The sequence below is a fragment of the Theropithecus gelada genome, chromosome 20 (genome assembly GCF_003255815.1).
Source record: "Theropithecus gelada isolate Dixy chromosome 20, Tgel_1.0, whole genome shotgun sequence".
Lineage (NCBI taxonomy): Eukaryota > Metazoa > Chordata > Mammalia > Primates > Cercopithecidae > Theropithecus > Theropithecus gelada.
The window spans coordinates 59,470,981-59,489,197 of NC_037688.1; the positions used below are offsets into that span (position 1 = coordinate 59,470,981).

At 46.5% G+C, this 18,217-nt stretch overlaps 1 protein-coding gene across 3 annotated transcripts in view; it reads right to left on the minus strand.

Moving 5' to 3' along the window:
• Window positions 1-5,761: 5,761 nt before the first annotated feature.
• The window catches only part of TNRC6A (trinucleotide repeat containing 6A), a 216,031-nt gene continuing 203,575 nt past the window's right edge, over window positions 5,762-18,217 (minus strand). For all 3 annotated transcript variants that reach the window (XM_025370328.1, XM_025370329.1, XM_025370327.1), the window contains 7 exons: window positions 16,974-17,132; window positions 14,998-15,138; window positions 13,238-13,345; window positions 11,591-11,812; window positions 9,859-9,929; window positions 8,978-9,117; window positions 5,762-8,556 (listed from right to left, as the gene is read on the minus strand). In XM_025370328.1, coding sequence (XP_025226113.1) covers window positions 8,181-8,556; window positions 8,978-9,117; window positions 9,859-9,929; window positions 11,591-11,812; window positions 13,238-13,345; window positions 14,998-15,138; window positions 16,974-17,132 — 1,217 coding nt within the window. In that variant the 3' untranslated portion in view covers window positions 5,762-8,180. The remainder of the gene's footprint in view (window positions 8,557-8,977; window positions 9,118-9,858; window positions 9,930-11,590; window positions 11,813-13,237; window positions 13,346-14,997; window positions 15,139-16,973; window positions 17,133-18,217) is intronic.

Sequence of the window (18,217 nt, forward strand, 5' to 3'; positions counted from 1 at the left end):
ACCAATAACCAGTAGCAACTCTCAAGGTAAAGAAAGGCACGTGGAAAGAGCTCGTCCTCTGTCATGCTCCCTGACCTCCAACACTCACAACTTTTGCCATGTCTGCACGTAGGCTCAACTGTTATTTGCGTAACAGCTTCTTTCAATTTAGCCCTCTTGTAAAATACAACAGAAATGTATTTATTTAAAAGGAAAACTAGCTGGGTACAATAGCTCATGTCTAATCCCAGCACTTTGGGAGGCCAAGGTGGAAGGATTGCTTGAGCCCAGGAGTTCGAGAGCAGCCTGGGAAACATAGTGAGATCTCATTTCTACAGGAAAAAAAAAAAAATTAGCTGGGCATGGTGGTGTGAGTCTGTGGTCCCAGCTACTCAGGAGGCTGAGGTGAGAGGACCTCCTGACCCCAGGAGGTTGAAGCTACAGTGAGCCATGATCGTGCCACTGCACTCCAGCCTGGGGGACAGTGAGACCCTGTCTCTAAACAAACAAACAAATAAAAGGAAACCTTGGCCAAGCATGGTGTCTCATGCCTGTAATCCCAACACTTTGGGAGGCTGAGGCGAGTGGATCACGAGGTCAGGAGTTCAAGACCAGCCTGGCCAAGATGGTGAAACCCCGTCTCTACTAAAAATACAAAAAACTAGCCAGGCGTCGCGGCAGGCGCCTATAATCCCAGCTACTTGGGAGGCTGAGGTGGGAGAGTTGCTTGAACCCTGGGGACAGAGGTTGCAATGGGCCGAGATCACACCATTGCACTCCAGCCTGGGCGACAGAGAAGACTCCATCTCAAAAAAAAAAAAGAAACCTTAACAGACCATTGCTGTTTGCCATATCCAACAGGGGGTGAAGAAAAACCCAATAAAACCAAACAATGTTATTAAATCAAAAATTAAAAACAAAATGAAATACAGGTACCTGAAAAACAAGTTCCCAAAGAGAAGAATGGGCCTTTTGTTGCTTATGCAATAAGGACCTGTAGTCATTGCTAGTACCCATAACCTTTAACTTTATGCCTGAAAAGTCTCATTTTAATCACTTAGGATTTAATCACGTGATCTCATTTTCATCACAGTGACTCTAGAAAGTGCAATGATGGCAAGGGGCTTGAGTTCTGGTGTCATAGCAGAACCCGGGGGAAGCCTGCACCTCGGGCCTCCAGAGATCAATGGCCAGGCACTGGGGACTGGAAGCCCCGGCCCCAGCAAACCTCACCACAGCACTGGGTCCTAAAGGGTCTTGGGGTCACTTGCTGAGATGACTTTTTTTTTTTTTAACCTTTTTGTTGTCAACTTATTTACTCCTTTGCCAATATTCAAATGGTTAGGCATTCATAAAACAGCGAAAAAAAAAAAAAAAAGGAAAAATCCTCTAAAACGGCCAAAGAATCTGTTGTACTTTACTTTTTAGAAACCTGGAAACCAGGAGCTCTGACATCTGTGGAAGAGCAGCATTAAAAATATCTACGATAGGCCGAGCTCGGTGGCTCATGCCTGTAATCCCAGCACTTTGGGAGACTGAGGTGGGCGGATCACCTGAGGTCAGGAGTTTGGGACCAGCCTGGCCAACACGGTGAAACCCCGTCTTTAATAAAAATACAAAACTTAGCTGGGTGTGGTGGTACATGCTTGTAATCCCAGCTACTCAGGAGGCTGAGGCAGAATTGCTTGAACTGGGGAGGTGGAGGTTACAGTGAGCCGAGATGGAGCCAATGCACTCCAGCCTGGGAGAGAGAGCGAGACTCCCTCAACCCAGTTCCCCTCAATAGTCACATCTTGAAAAAACTATAATAGTACAATATCACAACCAGGAGACTGACAGTCATCTGTTTCACTGCATTCAGATGTCCCAGGTTTTACTTGTATTCGGGTGTGTGTGTGTGCACGTGAGAACGTGTGCATTTAGACATAAAGCAGGAAAGCAAAGTGATAGCAAATTGTAATGTGCTATAAAAAAGTAAAGGTTTTAAAACATGCTGGGGCCCTATTAAATTAGACTGTCTGGGGTGGGGCCTGAGCTTTGGGATACTTACAAGTGATTTTAACAGGCCTGGGAAGCATGGCCTTAGCCTTGGAGCCCTGCCCTCATTCATTCTCTGGGGGTCTCACTATATTGCCCAGGCTGGTCTCTAACTCCTGGGCTCAAGCGATTCTCCTCTCTGCCTCCCAAAGTGCTGGATTACAGCCGAGGGCCACCGCGCCTGACCCAGTGGCCGCCTTTCACTGTCCCCCTTGCCCAGTCTGTCTCAGACACCCTGGGCTCTGGGCTGTTACCTGAATTGTCCTTTCCCCAAGCTGGGCTGCTGCTTCCCATCTTTCAGGTGTCTTCTTGGACACCACGTCCTCAAAAAGGAGTATTTTACTCCAATGCTCAGGCCATCTTTGGTGGGTTCTGAGCAGCGGTGACCAGGGATTGCCAGTGTGCTGCGGGGTCCCACTGCCCCCATCCATCTCCCAGCCTCGTCTTCACAGCCGTTCTCTGTAGAGATGGGGGCAGTGGTTGAGGGGTGCTTTCCATAGAATACAGAGCCAAAGCCCTAAACAAGAGTCCCCCCACCCCCGAACCTCCCAAAGCCGGGGCTCAGCACTCCTGGGGGAGGGAGGGGTCTGTCGAGTACAGGAGAGGATTAGATAAGGCAGAATCACAAATGCATAGAACTCTCCCTCTACAGTCTCAGTGTCCCTGGGGCACATCTGACCCCATCAGGCAGGAAGTCTCCACATGGTGAGAGCACACCTTTAACCTCTCCTGAACCCTTTCTAACCTCTCTTCTCACCTTTGATAAGTAAATCTACCCAGAATGGAATACATTTTACTTCTTGTATAGCTCTCTTTTATATATGGACACTGATTTTCTGTATAAGGCAATGATAACCACTTCCCTTTGGAAAGAAATTGGAGAAGTTGATTAAACAATTTTTTTAAAATTTATTTTTGGTCTGGGTGTCTCAGGTGGAACATGTTGCCCAGGTTGGTCTCAGATGCCTGGGCTCAAGTAATCCTCCTGCTTCAGCCTCAGGGACTACAGGCTCATGCCTTTATGCCCAGCAGAAGTTGATTTTATGACTATGAAACTGATAGAAACCCGGGCGGTTCAGGGATGCGGCAATATCAGAACGAAGTCTATGTACTGGGTTCAGGTCTGCAGATTAGGTCCTGGCATCACTTGGTTGGAACTGCAGACTGCAGTCCTGCTCTCCCCACAGGCTGGAGCGACCTGGGGTCAACTGTTAGCCAGTGGGACTCACTCTCTTGCCTCCTTGCCGGGGCTCAGCCAATGGCTCCCTGCCACCTGTGATCTGTCAACACAGCTCTGAGGAACCTCTTCAGTCCTGCTTCTTAGAGTGCAACTGGGTCCTGACTGCACCTGCTGTGGGGTGGTTCACCTTCCGAAAGCACCAGACTTTTTGAAGAAAAGCAATTTAATGGCTATTTAAAGCAGTATTTTTAGATGAGAAGATGTGGAGCAGAATGCAACATTCACATGCAGCTTAACCTAAAATTCCAAGCTTTAAACTCTGCCCCTGGATCCCTGGGGGGTCCACATGCTGTGTCCTCTAGCTTTGGGGATATGTTGGTGGACAACTTGAGACACTGTCCACCAGTGCAAATGGCGCTGTGGTTTTCTGTTCCTAGGGCCAGGCTGGAAAACTCTGAAAATAACAAATGCATAAAGCACTTGGCAGGGCCGGGCACGGTAGCTCACACCTATAATCCCGGCACTTTGGGAGGCCGAGGCAGACGGATCACTTGAGCCCAGGAGTGTGAGACCATCCTGGGTGACATGGTGACACCCCATCTCTACTAACAACAACAACAACAACAACAACAAAAACTTAGCTGGGCGTGGTTGCTCACACCTGTAATCCCAGCACATTGGGAGACTGAGGCGGGCGGATCACTTGAGTCCAGCAGTTCAAGACCAGCCTGGGCAACATGATGAAACCCCATCTCTAATAACAAAAAACAAAAACAAAAACAACAAAAAAAACTTAGCTGGGCATGGTGGCTCACGCCTGTAATCCCAGCACTTTGGGAGGCCGAGGCAGGTGGATCACTTGAGCCCAGCAGCTCGAGACCAGTCTGGGCCACATGGTGAAATACTCTCTGACAACAACAACAACAACAAAATAGCTGGGCGTGGTGGTGCACGCCTATAGTTCCAGCTACTTGGGAGGCTGAGGTAGATCACTTGAGCCTGGGAAGTTGAGGCTGCAGTGAGCTGAGATTGAGCCACTGTACTCCAACCTGGGCGACAGAGTGACACTGTCTTAAAGCAGAATAAAGCTTTTTAAAAAAGTGCCTGGCATGTAGAGAACCCTTAGCACACCAATGTCGTTACTCTCCCCTCCCCTGGACCGTGTAAATACCTATTCAGGTCAAGTTCCACCAGGGCTGAAGGCCTGGTCTCTGTCAACATCCATGTGGGTTCCAGTTCAGGCTCTTGTTCAGAGACACCCCTCTGCACATTTGGAATCAAAGGATCAGCAGGAAAAGATCTGAACTTTGGAGAAGAGGGAAAACCAATTAAGTCCCAACGCATGGAAATGATGCCTTAGCCAAAAGTTAAGACAGCTTGCTCAGTGCAACCTCGATTTGTCATCCTCCCAACTTTTTGAGACTGGGTCTCAGTATATTGCCCAGGCTGGTCTCGAACTCCTGAGCTCAAGTGATCCTCCCACCTCAGCCTCCCAAAGTGCTAGGATGACATGCATGAGACTACCATGCCTGGCCATCCCTCAGTCTTGATGCAAATACTCCTCCTTCATCTCAGTCCCTACCTTCATGCTGTTCAACCTGAATCTGATCCTCTGGGTCAAGGACCCCACTTTGACCTTAGCATCATTCCCCAGTTCATCCACCTGCACAAGCCAACAGCATGGCCCTACCACAGTCTCCTGTCCTCAGGTGTCAACAGGTGACAGCTCAGCTATTATTCCTTGCAATATTCAGCCACTATCATCGATTTGAGAAGGTGGATTACAAAGACTAGTGAGAGCCTATTCAGCATGTGGTGGCCCAGCACAGTTCCTTGAAATGACGGAAGGAGCTATTTAAACTCTTGACTGGGGAAGGAAGTCCAGGGCAAGCTATCCTCCAGCCTTTGAGGGTGGAAAGCATAGCACTGTGGAGAAGCTGAGGTTCATCAGAGCTGGGAACACACCCAGGGGAGCAGAACAAGGAGGGATATTTGAAAATGTATAAATGCCTGTGAGGCCAGGCGCAGCGGCTCATGCCTGTAATCCCAGCACTTTGGGAGGCTGAGATGGGCAGATCGCTTGAGCTTAGGAGTTTGAGACCAGCCTGAGCAACACGGTGAAACCCCATCTCTATTAAAAATACAAAACTTAGCGGATTCGGTGGTAGGTGCCTGTAATCCCAGCTACTTGAAAGGCTGAGGGATGAGAATCCTTTGAGCCTGGGAGGCGGAGGTTACAGTGAGCCGAGATCCAGAGTGAAACCCTGTCGAAAGAAAAAAGAGAAAGAAAGAAAAAACACAGAAAGAAAAAGGAAGAAAGGAGAAAGAGAAAAGGAAGAAAGAAAAAACGCATTAAGTGCCTGTGTTAAAAAGTTTACCCCGACTCTTGGTGGCTCTGAGTGACTAGAAAGCCCTGAGTCAGGGGCCCAGCATGGTCAGCTGCAGGTCTGTGCCAGAAAAAGGGCAGCACCCAGGAACTGGCAGTCGGGATTAAGACCGAGAAGTAATGGTGGCTTAGGGAACAGAGCTGTATTTATTTAAGGACTAGGCAAAGATCCAAACCACTTTAAAAAATTTTAAATCAAACACTTTATTTCCACATAACAAGCGCAAAAAACTCCCAAACACTTTAACAATACAAGTAACGCAGTTATGAATTATATACTACTCAAAGCCCCAAGGTCAGAAGGTCAATCAGCTTAACGCTCCAAACATTTCCAGACATGGTTTTTCAAAGCTACCTTTGGTTTTTGGAAAAACCAGTATGGAAGTCAACATACACTGAACGCACTGAATAACATTTGCTTATAGTAAGGTGTCCGACAACATTAGCTTACACCTGGCAAGTTGGAGCATGATCTGAAGTCATACACTGAAATCCATACACAGGTTTCGCCCCCGAGCTCCTGCAGGGAGAAGCGAGGGCCGTGAAGGGGGAAGAAAAGGCCAGTCCGGGTGTGGCGTTTCTCGCTTTGTAACAGAGGTATGAGAGTTTAACACTAGTACACTGTCAAGTCATTAAGCTTCATGTTCCACATGGTTTCTTGCTGAGGCTTGAGATGGGCACAAATGGTGGGGAAGATGAAGTCACAGAAGAGTTTTGAGCAACAAGATCCCAAAGATGCTCAGAGAGGGTGGGAAGGAGCAAGCTACAGTTTCCCATTGTTCTCACATTATTTCAGGGTGAAATTGTGATGAGTTCAGATAAAATGTTCAAATATTTGCTTAAATTTTTAATCGGTTGCTCTATGAGAACCCTCATACATAGCAACTTTGAAACTTTCATTATAAAAAAGAGCCTACAAATAAATTCACAAAAAGGAGACAATTAATGTTGAGCAGCCAAAAAGTCATGGTTTATTATATCCGAAGAAATTTCATAATTCAAACACAACCAAACTGTACATTTTACAATCACATTCTATTTGTAAACAGTTAAAAGCCACTGACTTCTTTTGCATCTTAGGACACAAACAGTTAGAATCAAGGCAATGAAATGATGGCAAATTCTGTACTGTTAAAATTTTTACCCTTGTTTAGTCTCTCTTCTTTGACTAAGCAAGCATTATAATACCATTTGTGGGCAAAAAAAGGGGGGGAGGAAAGAAAGTTTAAAATGGTGTAACTCGTTAGTTTGCAACAACATTTAAAATTTTCTTTATACAACAAACAACTCTGTAAGCCCAATACCTTGGTTACAGTATGCATAGTTACTGATTTCGGCTTTAAGGTACAACAGTTAAACATTAACACAGTCACAAGAGAGCAGAAACATATGGAGCCACTTGATGGGATTACAAAAAATTATTACCTACTGATTATTAGCAAACCATCATCACTCACTAATAAAAAGACAGCATCTGAAAGCAGAATGTCAAACTCCAGCTTTAAGCGTTTTTTTGTTTTTTCTTTTTTCTTTTTTGGCAGAGAAAATTCTTTAACAGAGCAATATGTAGTATCAGTGCTAAAAGTTGGGGTTTTTGTTTTTTTCCTATAAGAAACTACAAGGAGTTTTTTTTTTTTTTTTTTTTTTTTTTTAACTGGGGAACTGGTTTTCCTGAGAACCATGCTCTTTGATTTGGGACAGGAATAGAAAAACAAAAGAACATGGCCAAATGCTGCTCCTTTTTCCCAGAGATAGAAAGCATCTTTTAAATCATCCTCCATTTTTTTTTTTTGTCTTTTACATTTTTTTTAAATGATGGAAGAGTAAACATTTTTTTCTCAAAAAACAAACAAAAAAATCTGTAAACAAGAAGGTTCAACGTGGGAACCTCCAAAACAAAATGGAAAGCCTATTCAAAGTGCAGGGCCCGTCCTGGGTGGCAGGTGGGCTGCAAGTCACAGCTGTGGCCACAGTTTTTCAAACTGCAGAGCGAAATTCTTTAGTTTTACAACATGAAAAAACTGGTGCAACACTTTCATTAATAATCCTAAGTCAGTCCTAACTTGATCTTTTAAACTCCACGATACCACAATAAGGTAGGCAACATCAAGGCATAGTAGAGAGCGCACGCCTCCTAAGAACACCCTTGAGTAAACATTGACACTGGGACAGCTGCCCCCATACTGCCGATGAGACGGAGAGAACATCATTCAGTGCAAAGGGAAAAGCTCATACGGTATCAGCCCAAAAAATGGTTTTGCAAGAGAGAAAAAAAGGGGAGGGGAGGAGGAATAGAAGAAAAAAAAAAAAGAATCCAAAGGCTAAACATGATGAATAGACACAAGCGAGCTCATTCTCTACGGTTTAGCATGTATGGCGCTATTTGGGAGTGTAAATAGAGTAGATACCTTTTCACATTATAATATTGGCCTGCATGATTCAAGTATTCAAACTGATATGTTTTGGGGAAAACAAAGTGGAAAATGTGCAGAGAATAGCTGTTCCCACAGGCGGCCCCTGGCTGCAGGCGGCGAGCCCCACTTAGTGCTCCTTTCCCTCGCGTCTGAGGTCCCGGTCGGTGAGTCTGCATCTACACTGTTACATGGACTCTCCACCCCCACCCAGGTGGTCAACAGAAAGAAAAGCGTTAATGGGAGATGGGCTGCTAATTCCTCGGGGGTCGCTGCTGCTTGGAGGACCCCACAGGCTTGTGGAATAATGCGGGGTCCCCCAGAGTGAAGTGCCGTGAAGGTCTCCACAGTTAGTTCCCGACAGCCCAGCACCATTCCAGTGATTGAGATCGGTCCGGCTGGAGAATGAGTGGGAACAGTCGAGGGAGCCCAGCCGGCTCTGGCTGGACCCGAGAGACTGCCAGCCGGGAGAAGGGGTCAGAGACTGGCTTTGTGCAAAGAAACGACTGATCTCCTCTTCACTGGCAAACTCAGCAAGAATAGTAGTGTTCCCCAGTACACACCTAGAGGAGAGAGGCACCGCGGACACATGAGGACAGCGCGCCAGGAGGGCTTCATTCACTCACAAGTGAGGGTGCAACTTGTCTCTGCTAGAAAAGCCACAGAAGGCGCAGAGGGAGAGACCACACCACATAACCTGAGTGCCCTCCCTTCACCCGAGCGTGTGCGCACAGCTCTTCAGGACCTGGTGCCTTGACCAGAGCGAACTTCCTCTGTTTCCCAAGGGCAATGTAAAGGACTTTCTAGGGCCATTTGGCTAGGTCCGATTACCCGCTTAGTAGTGCTGACCTTGGAATCAGGGCACTACTGCAGCCCACAGGAGCCACCCACACAGGACCCCGTGCGCTGCCCCGGGCCAGGCTATGCTCTCACACAACTCCTTTCCCTAGACTCTTCCAGCTGGGAGCCCAACAGCCAACTTACATGTGCAGAGACTTTTGTGCCTTCACTACCTCTTCTTTTGAACTGTAGCGGACCAGAGCATTTCCGTGAGGGAGGTTCAGGTGGAATGTGATCAGTGGGCCGTGCTGCATGCACAGAGTGCGCAGAGTTGAGCCATCGATCTAGGAAACAGTGTGGAAACCACCAGTGAGAGGCATCACCGCGGGCCCTCCAGGAGGCCGTTCCAGGCTGCACTGCTGCCCCTCCTCTCTTCCCTGAGGCTCTGTGCTCCTGGTACCACTCTTCATTGACACTCTGATGTTGCTCTGACGGTGTGCAGGGCCACCTTCCCCACCTCCACTGCTCTCAGAGTCATACTGCTCCGGCCTCTAGACTCCTGGACACTCCCCAGACCCCCAATTCCTTATGAAGCACTGCGCCTGCTGTGTGGCTCCACCTCTTCTCTCTTCCCTGCCCTGAGGACAGCATCCATCAAGGTTATGCTTCCTGGGGGAGGAGGGAGGTGGGAGCTCAACACCCAGCCTCCAGAGGAGGGGGCGGGCCAGGGGCTAAAAAAATGCTCTCAACTCGGGGACAGACCAGGGTTTCTCCACGTGCCAACAAGGACCACCTGCGTCAAATTCATCTGCAGGCCCTCATACAAATGCAGAGTCCCAGCTCCTAGCCCAGATCTACTGACTCAATCTCTGGATGAGGCCTGGGAATCTGTATTTTTGTTTGGTTCCCAGGCACATTACAGCGTGAACCACCAGATTTGACCACATCCTGCCTGAGGTCTACAGACCACTCCTCTGCCAGGCCTTACTACCACTTAGCAGCCCTTTTCTCACACCCAAACCTGAACCTCTGTTCCCATGCTCCCTGGCGTAGCCACATAAACTAGTGTTATCTGATATACTTACCTGAGGTGTAAGGTTTTTTAGAACAAGCCAATTTGTTATTCTCCCTGAGCTGCTCTCACCCCAGCTGGAACCTAAGCAAGGAAAAAAAGGACAAGTCAGTTTTCCAGGACTTAAAGAGTCCAACTATAGTTACTCAGCAGATCACTTGGCCTCTTGGCTTCCTTCACATCCTTGCACCTCTACACTGGAGGCTTTCTCCCTAGGCCCAGAATCTGAGTTCGCCCTAGCCATGGCGAGGCATTAACTCCCACGGCAGGGGGCTCTGCCTCTGGGGAGAGTGAGCTCAGAATGGCTCCCAGCTCGCCACACAGAAGGGCAGTGAGCCACAAAAGGCTGCATCTCTTTGAGATCTTCTCATTGATAGGAGCTAAAATCATCTCAAACGGTACCATCTGGGGAAGACTTCAGTAATGTCTGGTCACTCTGCATGTGTGTCCTTCAGGGCATGAAGCTTTAAGGGGATTCCAGAGCTTGTGATTGCACAGATGCTCCTTGTTTTCACCTGGGTTACTGCAGGGGCTCCCCATCTGGTCTCTACTCTGGATGAGTACAGCCCACATCCCCGACCCCATCTACAACCCAAGGCACCTCACAAATGCTTCAGGTGCTGGGAAAGACCGTTCCATGACACAGCTCAGGCCTATCCACCTCTTATGGAATCCTCCCCATATCCTGCAATCCTCTCCTCATTCCAATGGGAGCCTTTGTGCTTTCTCAGGTGTCTGGGCCTTGGCAGAGGCTGCCCCTCGGATTGCTTGGCTTACTCCTACAGGTTTGCTGATTCCACTCAACTGTACCAAGCCTCTCTGGGGTGGGCTCCTGGGCCACGTTCACTAGCACCCCTCGCTGTGTGCTGCCAGTCTCTTAGCTGGCATCCAGACAGATGTCTGTGGCCTGCAAAGACCACTCACACCACACCAATTACGTTAACTTACATTCAGTAGCTTGGCATGTACTTTAGTGTTCTTTTCCTATAATTAACCCCCACACAAAGGAAATGCTGCAAGTTTTCCTACAGCCAGTCACCTGTCTAAAGATCAGAAATTACACATTTAATCAGAAATATCAACGAGGTTTTATTACTCATTTTCAGCTTGAAGATGGGAACGTTTGGTACAGTTTGCAGGCAAGGTAGAGTGAAGGATAAGACTGTATTTACCGGGGAAACTGCTAGGCTCATCTGGGGCTGTGTGTGTATATGTATGGTGTGGGGACGGCACAGGCAGGAAATGATGCCAGTACAAATCCAATGTTAGTCATTTATAGAATGAGGAGAGGCAGAGGAACCAGTTTGCCGGGGCTTCTGGCTTATGCCTGTTGGCTGCGTATGATTAGTCAACAGCACCCTCTTTCTCTCAGATGTCCCCGTTTAATACAGGCCAAGCTACTCCCCTACTCTTCAAGGCCCAGATGACCTGTTCGCATGTTCCCAGACTTGCCCAACACTGGCTTCTGCTCCATGTTATGTGGTTTTTTCTGCCACGAGCAGGAAGTTACTACACATTTTAAGATGTAGTCTTGAACTTCTGAGACAATGGAGCTTCCCGATGCATTAACGTTACTGCGGCCTGTTGTTTACCTTTGGGTGGATCATTTGTTTACTGAAGTTCTCATTCCCCCTGAGGAGGTGAGGCAATAGTTTACTGTTCAGGTCTCTGTTAAACTCGACTGTTGGCACTGATTAGCATTTCACACACAACCACAGAAAACCACCTTAGGTACTGCATCTTACCTGGGGTATATCTGGCGTCAGAATTTCCCCATCCTCCACCTACACGAAGGGGAGAATTATCCCACGTAGACAAGGGTGGCTTCTGACCAGTCAGTCCCGGAGGTGGACGGGACGGAGCAGTGATGTTTTTAGGTGGCAAAGGGACCTTCCACAGCTCATGAGCCAGAGAGGTGTTTGTAACTGAACCAGGAGACCATGTCAATTTGGAATCACTATTTCTGGCTACTCAAAGGGGGAAAAAAATGGAGAGGGGAGGGATAATGTTTAAGAAATGAGGAAATTTAAATAATGACTTCCATTCTCCCACAAAAAGCAAATCTAACAAACAAAAGAAACTATTAAAACCCCCAAATCAACTAAACTGCCAAAAAAGAAAATCCGCCCAAAGGAAACTGCTTTCCATCCCTCCAAACACTCAAGTCATTGGTCTGTTATTAACAGCTGTAAAGACCTATGAAATTCTTAGGCCAGTGTCCCAAACTGTACTCAAACTGAAATGGAAAACAATCTGAATTGCTCTAAAATTGCAATTGTGAACTTCTTACTAACCATAATTGAGTCACTCAAGAAAGTCAGGTAGGCCATTTAATTGAATTTTAGAACTCTGTTGTTTACTCAAGGAAAAAAGGACTGCAAAAGAGCCCCAACTTGGGAGCTGCCAAAGGAGATCTTCACAGGGTGCCTGCCTCTCTGTGCTGAGCATTGGCTGCTGGGCATCTGGCATGCGCTGTCTGTGGTCCTGACAGAGTCTACTGAGGACAGACTGGGTAAGTAATTTGCCTATGGGTCTAATGTAGAGCCAGGATTCAAAACTAAGCCTGTAGGGCAAAAAAAAAAAAAAAAAGAAAAGAAAGAAAAAGGAAGGGAGGAAGAAAGGAAAGGAAGGAAAGAGAGAGACAGAGAAAGGAAGGAAGGAAGAAAGAAAAAGGCAGCAGGCCCAGATCCTGATGCATACTGCCTCACAACAATGGAGACATGAATGGGTATGCAGGGACCAGGTATACAGTAAACTACATCAACTATCATGCTAAAAGCCTGAGGGGGACAGCAAGGAGTGGAACCATTCCTATCTTCCATCACTATCAACTCTTTTTCTTACTTCACTTACAAAGTGCGTGTGCATCAGGTCAGTGCTACTCAGGGTATGGCTGGACGAACACCACAACACAGTTTCATACTAATCTGCTGCAGGATGAGTCCAGAAATTCAGAGTGCGCATGTATAGACAGACAGCAACCTGACATTCCTGTAGCTCTAAAGTGTGCCATTATTTTCCTAGCAATTCAGAATTCATGTTTACCGTATTTTACAAAAGTATCAGTCTATGAGGATGGGCAATTTTTTTTTTTTTAAAGATCCTTCGCCGCAGATAGTCTGAGAACTAGTTTGGATTAAATTACATTTAATTACAGAGCTGCTGTGGCTCTGATATGAGTGAAAGCTGTTAAGTAAAAACTGATTTTAGTAGATGACCGCTGGGTACAGTAAGTTTAAAAAGGAACAAGTGATGTTAAAAATAATTTCCCAGGCTCACAAACAGAATCTCCTAACTCCCTGAGAAGACTGGACAAAAGAAGAGGCATTAAAACAACAGCCACGGCTCTGGCTGTGACCAACCCTCCCTTCCTGAGCAAAGGCGAGGCCCACCTGAAGTGCTTTGTGCTGTACTGCTGAGGGGAACGTTGTAGTTGGAGGCACGAATGGATGACCAGGCACTAGTTGAAGGCAGCGTGGTGTTCAAGGATGAGGATGACCCTGTGTCGGGGAAGAGTCCAATCAGCCACCAGAGCAAGGGACGTGGAGGTTAAGAAAAAGCAAAAGCTTCCAGAGAAATCGAAGCCTAACAGTATGCCACAAGAAAGGAAACAGGCCTACTCAGGGTAAGATGGTGCCCGAGACATCTTCCTTCTTGCCTTCAAAAGAGCATGCTGGGCAAGCTTGCCAACTGTCTCTGCCTTGGCTCAGCATAGCCATTTTCCCTCTGATTTTGTCCTCACTGGCTGTGAAGGTGTGCTCTAGCAATGAGGTCCAGCCACCATGACAGCACTCGGCTCTGCTTCCCAGCACTGGGTCTAAAAGGAGGTTCGAGTCTTGGTGCTCCTAACTCGCCCCTGAGCTCCAGTGACTTCTTACTGGCTATCCTGCTCTCCAAGGCACCCCATCACAGACACTACCAGTGAACAGGCCCTTCAGTCTTCTCCATTATGCAATATATTCAGGCTCCCAAACCAGGTGTGCCTTCCCATTTTCAAAACCCCCTTGACCATTACTAGTTGAACTCTAGACCCCGACCACCATCTGGATTACTACACCAATTCCCTGACTAGTCTCCCAATCCAATCCACTCTGCTCACCACAGCCAGATTACCCCATCTTAAAGATTCTTCCACTCAAAGCCTTCAATGCTCTATTTCCTTTAACATCAAATCCAAACTCTCCTGACTTTCAGAGCCATCGGATTCTTCCATTAACTCCCACACCACGAGAATTTATGCTTGGCTTAGTGTCCCCCACAGGGGGCAGAGCTGTCTGTGAAACTCAGCCACTTCACAATGCTGAGGACTCTTCTCCGCTGGTGCAGAGACACTTGTTACCTCTGTAAATTACACGTCTAATGCAACATGGTGGCTGCTTCACATTTGCTTTATAAACTGTCTAAAGGGATAAACGGTATTTTAAAAAGACAGGAAATATTTTTTAATATTTAAAAAATTCATTTCATTAACACTCTTCTGGTACAAAATCATGGATGAAACACATGTAAATGCCTTGAGGTGAAAAGTAACCCTGTGGCGGGTAATAGGATGGTTTTATTTGCTAACCAATTAAAAAGCACATCTGGACTGCAGGGATCCTTAAACTGGTCTTATTCTTACTCTCTGAAAGACAGCCTAATTTGCTCTTCCTGGTGAAAGTCCTTCAATATTCAGAGTATATAAGCGTATATAATAATAATGTCTGTTACAAGAAACACCTATTTTAAAAATAACTATCTTGTAACTCAGTATAAAGTTAGTAACAACATTTGTTGTTTTTTCATTCCGTTAATACAACTACTGGAAAGCAAAGATTTGCTGGTCCTTTGTGTTAACTTATTAAATTAATATACATATTTGCCATACTAAGGGATGATAAAAACTCCTCATCATTTAAAAACTAGCCAAATTAAAGAGCCACCTATGGGAACAGGGAGAATTCTGTCTGCCATTCTTCTTCTTCTTCTTCTTCATCTTCTTTCTTTTTTAAAGAGACAGGGTCCCACACTGTGTTGCCCAGGCTAGTCTCAAGCTCCTGGGCTCAAGTGACCCTCCTGCCTCAGTCTCCCAGAGTAGCTGGGTACTACATGAGCCATTCTTAAACTGTGTTGTTAAGTGTCACTCAGAAATTGATTTGCACCTCCTACGTACCACTGTTCCTGTCCCTGAGGTGGTCAACTTCCCGCACAGTATTAATTGAAAGATTGTTTATGACACTGCCAGGAGTGACGTAAGGGTCAGTTTCAGGGTCAATGTTTGGATAACCTTTCCATGGCTCACCAGGACGAAATTCTGGAAATGGAAATTTAAAATTAGTTCAAAGCTTAATCATCATTTCAAAATCCATTAATAAATATCCAAAACCTTTATTCCTAAATCCTATGCAACTCTCAAGTACTTTCCAATTTATACTAACACTCTTTTTGTTGTTTTTTTTTTTTTTGAGACGGAGTCTCGCTCTGTCGCCCAGGCTGGAGTGCAGTGGCCGGATCTCAGCTCACTGCAAGCTCCGCCTCCCAGGTTTACGCCATTCTCCTGCCTCAGCCTCCCGAGTAGCTGCGACTACAGGCGCCCGCCACCTCGCCCGGCTAGTTTTTTGTATTTTTTTTTAAGTAGAGACGGGGTTTCACGGTGTTAGCCAGGATGGTCTCGATCTCCTGACCTTGTGATCCGCCCGTCTTGGCCTCCCAAAGTGCTGGGATTACAGGCTTGAGCCACCGCGCCCGGCCTATACTAACACTCTTAAGAGGATGGTTCAATTAGTATCATAGAAGCTATTCTTTACAAATAACTTGCAAGTTTTAAAAACTGAAATCATCTCTCTGCATGTGAACATATACACCCACACACGTAATATATACACATATATATGTGTGTAAAAAATCATATATATATGTATGCATGTTTGAGACAGAGTCTTGCTCTATCACCCAGGTTGGAGTGCAGTGGTGCAATCATAGCTCACTGCAGCTTTGAACTCCTGGATTCAAGTGATCTCCCACCTCAGCCTCCCAAAGTGCTGGGATTACAGGCATAAGCCACCGTGCTTGGCTGTGATTCATGTATTTTTTATTTATTTATTTTTCTGAGACAAAGTCTCACTCTGTTGCCCAAGCTGGAGTGCAGTGGCGTTATCCTGGCTCACTGCAAGCTCCACCTCCCGGGTTCACGCCATTCTCCTGCCTCAGCCTCCTGAGTAGCTGGGACTACAGGTGTACGCCGCCACGCCTGGCTAATTTTTTTTTTTGTATTTTTAGTAGAGATAGTGTTTCACCGTGTTAGCCAGGATGGTCTTGATCTACTGAGACCTCGTGACCTGCCCGCCGCAGCCTCCCAAAGTGCTGGGATTACAGGCGTGAGCCACTGCACCCGGCCAAATTCATGTATTTTTAAACAGTAACATTTAAAAGTGCTTTAAGCTTTAAGACAAATCACAAAGCTACTGCAACTCAGGTAGGAGAAAGCAGGCCACAGAAGCACTTCTGGTAACTCCATGTATGAATGAAAATACTGCAAGTTACTCCCTGACACAATTTAAGAGAAGCAGTGAATTAAAGTTTTTGTTGCTGTTGTTTTTTTTGAGATGGAGTCTTGCTCAGTCGCCCAGGCTGGAGTGCAGTGGCACAATCTCAGCTCGCTGCAAGCCCCGTCTCCCAGATTCACGCCATTCTCCTGTCTCAGCCTCCTGAGTAGCTGGAACTACAGGCGCCTGCCACCACGCCTGGCTAATTTTTTGTAGTTTTAGTACAGACGGGGTTTCACCGTGTTAGCCAGGATGGTCTCGATCTCCTAACCTCGTGATCCTTGCCTCGGCCTCCCAAAGTGCTGGGATTACTGGCGTGAGCCACTGTGCCCGGCCTAAAGTTTTTAATATAATTCTTCATGCTGGTCAATGGGACTCACTTGTACCTCTGCTGCTTGACCATAAAGGTATAGGTGACAGGCTGACACACTCACTTGCCCAAGATTTCATGCTTAACTTTTCCTCTATCACTTCTGCATTCCTTCTCATCCACACACATCAGTCTAAGAACGCCAATCTGGGCTACATCAGCATTAAGTCCAGATGTAACAAAACCTTAATGGAAACACAGTCTCATGAAAGAAAGTGTTAGAAAAAATTTTACCTGGTGGCCAATTAACACTGCTAGAGCCGTTAGGCGATTTGGCACGTGGCCAGCCATCTCCTATTGAACCTGGAGGACTGGCTGGTGAAGTACTGCTGTTCATAAAGTCATAGGGAACAAATGGAGACTCTTCCAGCCTGAAACCACTTGAAATAGCACCTAACAAGGGAAGAATAATAGAGAAATGTGAGCAGAATACACAAAGGTTTACTTCTTATAGCTTCTCAAATGTAACACGAACACTTTCCATTAGATCTGTGGGCTCTAGGCTGTGTTCTCTAGAGTAACTCTTTTATATTGAGATTCTAACATCTCATTTGAAGAATGTCTGAAAATGACCATTGTGAATTTCAAGTTTATGAGGGGCATAAACATCATTAAGTGACCAGAATATGAGCACAAACTTATTTCCAAATCATTAAAACAGTTGTATGGTGGAGGGCTCTGGTAACTCAGGGGTTTTTTTAGGCAACAAAAATGTTTTAAAATGGATTGCGGTGATGGCTACACAACACCGTGAATATACTAAAAGCCACTGAATTATAAGTAAATTATATCTCAATAAACTGTTAAGAAAGAATGGGGCCAGGTGTGGTGGCTCGCACCTGTAATCCCAGCACTTTGGGAGGCCGAGGCGGGCAGATCACAAGGTCAAGAGATTGAGACCACCCTGGCTAACATGGTGAAACCCTGTCTCTACTAAAAATACAAAAATTAGTTGGGCGTAGTGGCAGGCGCCTGTAGTCCCAGCTACAGCTACTCCGGAGGCTGAGGCAGGAGAATCGCTTGAACCCGGGAGGCAGAGGTTGCAGTCAGTTGAGATCATGCCACTGCACTCTAGCCTGGGAACAGGGCAAGATTCCATCTCAAAAGAAAAAAAAAATAATGTCTTGTTTTCTAGCTTTGATCATTTCATGGGCGGAGGTACAACCCGCTGACACTGGAAGGACTGAGTCTGAAAGGGAAAACCAAGTCTCCTCCATTCATGTTGAGTTTGAGGTCGATGTAAATAGAACCTGGCTCGCAACTCCGGATGGCCCCCACTATGAACATCCATAACACACAGCCGGGCCCTACATGCCACTCCAGCCGCCATTCTTTCCTCTGGCTTCAAGTCACAATGTGCCAGCATGCACATGGGTAACTCAGGGATGATGGAGCTGGTTCCCGACAAGGCCTCGCACCTCTCACTGGTGGGCAGTGACCTATCCCTGACTCAGTGCGTCTCCACAGCTTCCATTTCC